At 37.4% G+C, this 6,971-nt stretch overlaps 1 protein-coding gene across 7 annotated transcripts; it reads right to left on the bottom strand.

Moving 5' to 3' along the window:
* Nucleotides 1-872: 872 nt before the first annotated feature.
* On the bottom strand, nt 873-4,727 carry LOC131072440 (transcription factor bHLH30). 7 transcript variants are annotated; one of them, XM_058008602.2, is made up of 4 exons: nt 3,961-4,725; nt 2,747-3,073; nt 1,998-2,631; nt 873-1,918 (listed from the first exon to the last, which is right to left on the bottom strand). In XM_058008602.2, the coding sequence occupies exons 3-4, from the start codon at nt 2,415-2,417 to the stop codon at nt 1,496-1,498; spliced, it is 843 nt and encodes a 280-aa protein (XP_057864585.2). In that variant the 5' UTR covers nt 2,418-2,631; nt 2,747-3,073; nt 3,961-4,725; the 3' UTR covers nt 873-1,495. The 7 variants fall into 7 exon arrangements, with proteins under 7 accessions (XP_057864585.2, XP_057864587.2, XP_057864586.2 ...); XM_058008604.2 differs by having other exon boundaries at nt 1,998-2,578; XM_058008603.2 differs by having other exon boundaries at nt 1,998-2,570.
* Nucleotides 4,728-6,971: the final 2,244 nt, after the last annotated feature.

Below are 6,971 nucleotides of genomic sequence, written 5' to 3'. Positions count from 1 at the left end.
TAAACTGTGTATAATTCAAATATAGAGGTTTAGGATCACCCTCCGAATCCATTATCAAAACTGAAAAAGTAGACAAATGTTTGTGATTTACAGTAGTTGTATTAGAAAAATTCTTCGGACTCTCATTAACAGACTGTATTTCCTAACGACAAATTTAGCACCATTGCTGAAAATCATGAATGTTCAGAACATAAAGAGTCTGTTAGTTGAGGATTCCATCTTGATCAAAACAAAAGTAGTAATTGCACGAGGGGCCGCAAATTGACCAGGTCGAGTACATTCACAATTTTTCAGCAGTCTAAAAAGTTTGGAAATGCTCTATGTACCTGTGAATAAAGTCCGATTAAAGAAATTTGAGCATGTTCTTGACGGTTGGATTAGTCGCTGCATTTCTGAAAGTTGGTTTCATGAATTAACTATCTAGATGAAGATGTTGATTTGAAAATTTGGAGGAGCAACAATCTCTGAGGAAAAAGAAAAATAAAGCAGAAGCTTAACATTGTCTTTTCTATGATTACTTATTTCTGGCTTGCTCTTAATGGGCGACACCTTAGCAATACCACTAAATTGACAGATTGGCCACCAGCGAGCAAGAGGATGATTGACTTGCAGGGTTCGAATCCCACAAATCCTCTAACCATTGCATCTACAGACGTAATTAGAAAAGCATAGAATAAGGTATGGGTACCAACGGCAGCTTTTGACATAAGGTGATTATGCAGATATAATTCTGGCTGGAGGAGAGGCGAGGTTGGTAAATTATTAGGACTGTTGATTTTATTGGAACATATGTTGCAGAGCATAACAAAGCACCTTCAGGTGAACTATATCCTCTTTGAAGACACAGAAAGCTTCAAGAAGTAAAACTACAATTGTCTTTGAAAGAAAACATGTAATATATATTTCATTTCATTCTGTTTGTTTATCCAATATTACTAATCTAACTAAAACAAAATTCAAAGCTTAACAAATCAGCAAGTTTTTGGCAGAAAATTGTGTGCAAGTTTTGAGTGACCATATTTCCTGATCTATCAGCAGGATGGTAGTCAGATCTATCATCAGTATGCTAGCTAAATAACTGTGGAAATATCAAATACTTGATCAAAGTTTATTTAAGGAGGGAGGAGGAGGACAGGAAATAGATTCTTATGGAGCTCTGGACTGGATGGATTCCAACATGACAATGGCAACCTTATGCCTAAATCACGCCATCCGATGTTTTTTAGACCATTCTTTCTTAAATAGTTATAAATATATACTGTTTAGGCTTCCAGGCACAACACAAGCATAATATCAGTAGTCCAGCTGCTTTTAACAGAAAACAGCCGGTAGAATATTTTATATGCACAAGCAAAAGCCGACTGTGATCACAAATAATAAATCTTTCAAACCAAAAGCGCTTACGTTAGATCGATGCTCCTGCGTCCTGGATAATGAAAGTCGGAAGATCTGTAAGGAAGTTTAGGAGTCACAAGCTTGTATTGTCAAGGCTGAACTAGCCTACCTGACGTTGCCGTTTATTTCCAGCAGCAAGAGAAACCTGAGCAGAATTCCGCCTTTCCAGAAGCGCTTTCAGGGCCTCTTGGATGGTCGAAACGGAGGGATTTGGATTCTCGTCTTCCTCGTCCTCATTGTTTGTGACAAGAAAGACATTCTTGACCCTACCGCCTAGGGTAGACATCTCCGCCTTGACTGCGCGCAGGCGAAGAGCCCTTAGGGTTTTAATGACATCCGTCAAGAGCTCCGGGCGGTCATCACAGCACAAGGAAGCGCGTATCAGCAGCCCTTCCCCCTCCGAATCCACGCACACTTGGTCCGCCTCATCCGGTAAGGGACTCCCTTGCTCTATGTCTGACGCCATCCGTTTCAGTTCTTTGACATGCTCGATTACTTCCGCTAGCAGAGAAGCTTTATCCGTCTGCACGGGAAATAAACATTACAAAGGTTAGTCTTGAGATTGAGTTGGTAGCAAATAAGGTTTGAGTTGGTGAACTTACCTTGATGGCACTGGGAAGCAGACTGCGAAGGGTGGCAAGGTGAGCGTTGATGCGTTCCCGCCTCCGGCGCTCGGCCTCGCTGTGGCTCTTGGAGGCGGCTAGGGCTTTGGCTTCCACAATCTCCTGCGGCGTCATCTTCCTCTGAAGAACAAGGGACGATCCGCTCATGCTTTGATCATACGAAAGTTGCAGCGGTACCCCAAACCCCGAAAACGAAGATGAAGCAGAAGAGTAAGCTCCTCCCATTACGGCCATCTGGTCGCGGACCCTGGACACATGGAAGGGCGCTACAGACCCTTGAGCCGTGCTGTTGTTGCTCTGGTAGGCGGTACATGCAGCTCCGAGAGCGGACCAGGTCGAATACGTGATTTCACTTGCCGGGGGATGCATCGATCTGCTTCTGCTTCTTGAGGGTTGCATGTTGAAAGCGATGAAGAAGTAGGCCTGCTATTCCAAGCAAAATACCCTTGAGAAAACGCAGTGCGAACTTATCCCTGGATCTGCAAGTTTCGGAAAAGCAGTTTTCATTTGCACAGCTTTAAATCCTTTTCGCTCCTCGCCTCTCCATCTCACCTGTCAAGCTCCAATACCGAAATGAAATATGAAAGATAAAAACAGTATGTCCAGTCTCCACCTACACAAAATCCTCAACGTGTGATTGCCAACTATTGCCTTACCGAAAATGATCTGAATCTCTATTCGGCGCCTAGGGACAAAAAAAAAATCAAAAACAGTTCTCGTATGCTTACTTGAATCACACAAGTTTTCAAAATATTTTAGGGAGCCGCAAACTCAAACAGTTTGTCGCATCGATATTGTCGAGATTCCTTCCCCGAATAATGTCTCCAGAAGGAGAATAACTCTGAAATTTAGCGAGGCCGTAACCAAAACCTCAGTAAAATTCAAATCCTACACATTCTTCTTCTTTGGCTTTGCGTTGTTTACCGTATATCTTTCCCTTTCTATCTTCCTTTCTGTCATACTTCCACTCCGCTTTTCCTTTTCGCACGTCCTCCTTGTCCTTCACTTTAACGAAGAAGGTTTAAATTTCAAGGCCGTAAATGACCGTATTTGCTCTTTAAACCGTAGAACAAAACCAAATATTATGTGGAGGTTAATATGGATCATGGAGTTTGACTCCAAATAATTAGAAAAGTTAAATCTACACTGTTAAATTTGAAATAATTTAAGTTAATATAATAAATTGTGAAAATTATTTCTGCTAAAGAAATCGAAATTGAAATTTAATTTGTTTGATACAATTAGAACAGATGATTAATATATTTTTATGCATTTTAGAGATACAATTGATAAAAACTGAGACAGATTTTTTAGAAAAATAATAAATGAGATGAGAGGGGAATCATATTTCAGATATAACACAGAATAAATAAGACATGAGGTTGATTTTAATTCCTAAATAATTGATACTGTTTCAATTTTGACCTTCAACTTAAAATATCAATTTAACTTTGTGCTTTCCTTTCAAGTTATAAAAAACAGTTTACAGAGATGAGGACTGATACAACATGGAATAAATAAGAGATGAGGCTGATTTCAACTTCTAGATAATTGATACTGTTCCACTTTTGATCTTCAATCTAAAATATCAATTTAACTTTGTACTTTCCTTTCAAATTACAAAAAACAATTTACAGAGATAAGATGCAATAAATAAGAAATAAAACTGATTTCAAATCCTAAACAATTGATACTCTTCAACTTTTAACATTCAACCTAAAAATATCAATTTAAATTTGTAATTTTCTTTCTAAATTCGATACTGACCAGAGATGAAATAAAATTATATCTCTAAATAATCTCAAATCCTACTCTTCAACCTTAACCCTAAATCTAAAAAAAATAAAATTAAATTTGTACTTCCCTTTTAAATTCCAAAGAACAATCCAAATTTGACATAAAACCTCCCAAAAGGAAATTGAGCAGACAAAAAGTTAAATACCTTTGATGTTTTCTTTTTTAATCTGAACTGTATTCGCTTTTCAAAGGCTGTCTTCCATGGATAACTGTCATAAATTATTTACCGACATCAATTAGCACAGTGACATATTTTACTTATTCTCAAAATTCTCGCAAAGAAATTTGTTTCACCCGAGGCCTGTCAGGGTTTCAATTTAACAGCCGTTAAGAGATACTGCATGCGAGGGCGACACCGCGCCTGACGGCCGCCGTCCTCCTCCGTTCTCCTCTTTAATTATGCGTACGGCGCAGAATTTTCTGCGCCTGTCCCCAAACTGTTGTAACCCTAATTAATTTTAAGGCCAAACCTTTATGTGCACTTTTATATTGACTTGAATTACCATTTCTCAGTTGTCGCGCGCCTTTTAACTTTTTTTCGAAAATGAACAGTGCTCTCTGGCCTGTGAAAGGCGATTCGCAGGTCAAAAGGTACCTAGGCGTGGGAGAGAAATCGAAACGAACCAGAGATTTGATGTATGTAGTGTGAACAAACCTTCTTTTGTTGTCGCCAGTGCCAAGAAATCTCATGATTATGTTCTGCATAAAATTCAATCCGCCAAACGACAGAAGAAGAATCTGGTAAAGTGGAGGAGAGTAGGTAGGCAGGAAGGGCGTGGCGCACCTGTATAATGTCCATGGATGATTGTACGGGGAAAAGTGTCATGTCGCCATCACGGAAAATTTTGTCTCTCATGCTGTAAAAGAAGTGGAGATTCATGAATTACCAAACAGTCATGGTGCGCAGAATTTTATCACGTTTTGGTCTGCCACTACGGCTGTTTTATAAGCAATTAGCTTTCACATTTGCGCTAAATTTTTAATTAGTTTTTTCCATGAGTTGTCTTCGATGTAATTAACTGGTTTTGGAAGTTGGCAAAGAATTTGGTCTATGACTCTTGTTTTTTAGTTTTTTTAGTATTTTATAATATTATTTTTATAAATGATAATATAAATATTTATTTATTAAAAAAATTGGTAAAGAATTTCTAATTTTTATCATTAAATGTCTATGAATATTTTATAGTTGATCTATGTTTTACACTTTTCTTCAAATTAATTATTGTAGGTATTAAAATGAACTTGACTTAAATTTGTAATATCTAAATGTTTGTAGAACTTTCTTTGGAATCTACCCTAAACAAAATAATTTTACTCAGGACCTAATCAAATCAATATTCTATTTCATATTATGAATTAATCAAATGAATAAAGATGTTCAATTTTATATTATGAACTAATCAAGTGAATAATAATATTCTTGTTGCATATTATGAAGCATAATTACAAAGAATAAATTACAAATATATATTGACATCAATCAAGGAGATGACATGATCAAATGATAAGAGTGTAGCTCTTACACATTCTTATAAATGTAACTTAATCTAAACGAGACATAAGTGGTGGTGACTAAATAGAGGTTGCATCTAACTGTACCATCAAATCAATCATGAATTGATAAAGTAGTAGTCACACTTTTTCATTTCAAATTAAGGTGAACACTTGTCATTATTAGCTACCTAAATAAGAATAAATTAATATTTTTAATATTCTAAGTAAATCTAACAATATGTTTAATATTACACATAGTTGGGGCATTGTTGATGTATAATATATACCTCAACAATGCCCCAACTAAGTGCATGGAAATAGGGAACAAAAAGTGGATTAAAAAAGGTCACAATTTTTTTTTAAATTCAACTAAAACTAAAACTGAATGAGTAATTGAAGATTGTGAGATTTTGCCAAGATCAAGAGCACAATGAAATGTACAAAATAGAGACACAATATAGGACAAGAATAAACTGTATTCTCATCAATAGAAAATGATCAATAATATCAATTACATACAATGTAGATGAGCTTGCTTATATAGGCAAGGCTAGGGATATGTGAGCACACAAACATGACATGTGGCTCAATAAGAAACAAGGGTAAGTAGGAAATAGGTGTGGGTAGGTAGGAGAAATAATATAATAGTCCACATAAGGTGGATCACCCACTGAATGTGGAGTGTAACAACAAGATCAACACCATAAAAGGTGGAATTTCTCCTACACACACTATCCCATTGTGGCACAAACACCCAAGTGTCTCATACCCAAACTACTATGAAATGCATTTCCTAAGTAAACTTAAGTAAGTGTAATAATATCCAAGATGAATAATTATTTACACCAACACCCCCCCTTAAGTGCAACTTAGGGGAATGCACTTAAGTCTACAATGCAACTAAGCAATGCAAGATGGGTCCCAGCTATGAGGCCATGTTAGGTACCCATGTACAAATGCAAATGCATGCAAACCAATGCAATGAAATCTCTCACAAAGTGGGGAAAGAGAGAAAAACCTAATGGGAAAAATCCCTCCCCCAAAAGAGAGATGAAAACAAACAAGAGAACTCTCATAGAAGTATGTGAAGGACAAAACCCCATGTGAGGAAAAAGTCCCCCCCATATGAGAGAAGAAGAGAAGCTAGGAAGCCCCCCCTCAATGTGGAATCTGCACCAATGATAGAAGCTTGATGTATGAAGAAACTGCTCCACGAACGTCGAACAACATTCCTCCCCTTAGGAAGAAACAAAACCAAAGGTGTATCCATGAAGTCTCCCCAATCATGAAGGGAAGATGTATGAAGAAAACTCATGATGAAAGGAATCTCTGAAAACTGCTTAAGTGTTCCCATGTCGATGCTGAAAGATACCCCCTCCAAAGCTGGAAAACTATGCCACACTGCTGAAAAAGGCACTCCAAGATCTAGTGGAGATGGATGTAGAACATGTCCCAAAGACTCACATGTCTCCTCAAAACATAAAGAGACCTCCTCCAACTGTTGTACATAAGTATCCACAATCATGTCAACCTCGAAAGAATGATCATGTAGAGAATGAACAAGAGGGTCAGAGTGTGCCCTCGCAACAATCGAAGAAGGATCATCTTCATTAAAGAGAAGATGAATGTCATCAATGATGTCTCCCAAATCTGCAATGTAGG

This window comes from Cryptomeria japonica, chromosome 8 (genome assembly GCF_030272615.1).
Source record: "Cryptomeria japonica chromosome 8, Sugi_1.0, whole genome shotgun sequence".
NCBI classification, from domain to species: Eukaryota; Viridiplantae; Streptophyta; class Pinopsida; order Cupressales; family Cupressaceae; genus Cryptomeria; species Cryptomeria japonica.
The sequence above is the reverse complement of the archived record's forward strand: the minus strand, read 5'-3'. Positions and strand labels throughout refer to the sequence as shown.

Bases quoted from the DNA above. Each gene is read 5' to 3' on its own strand.
- LOC131072440 (XM_058008606.2), bottom strand. From the start codon at position 2,417: ATGCAACCCTCAAGAAGCAGAAGCAGATCGATGCATCCCCCGGCAAGT. The intron at 1,919-1,997 runs GTAAGTTCACCA...TTTCCCGTGCAG, and splicing joins TGCTTCCCAGTGCCATCAAG to ACGGATAAAGCTTCTCTGCT.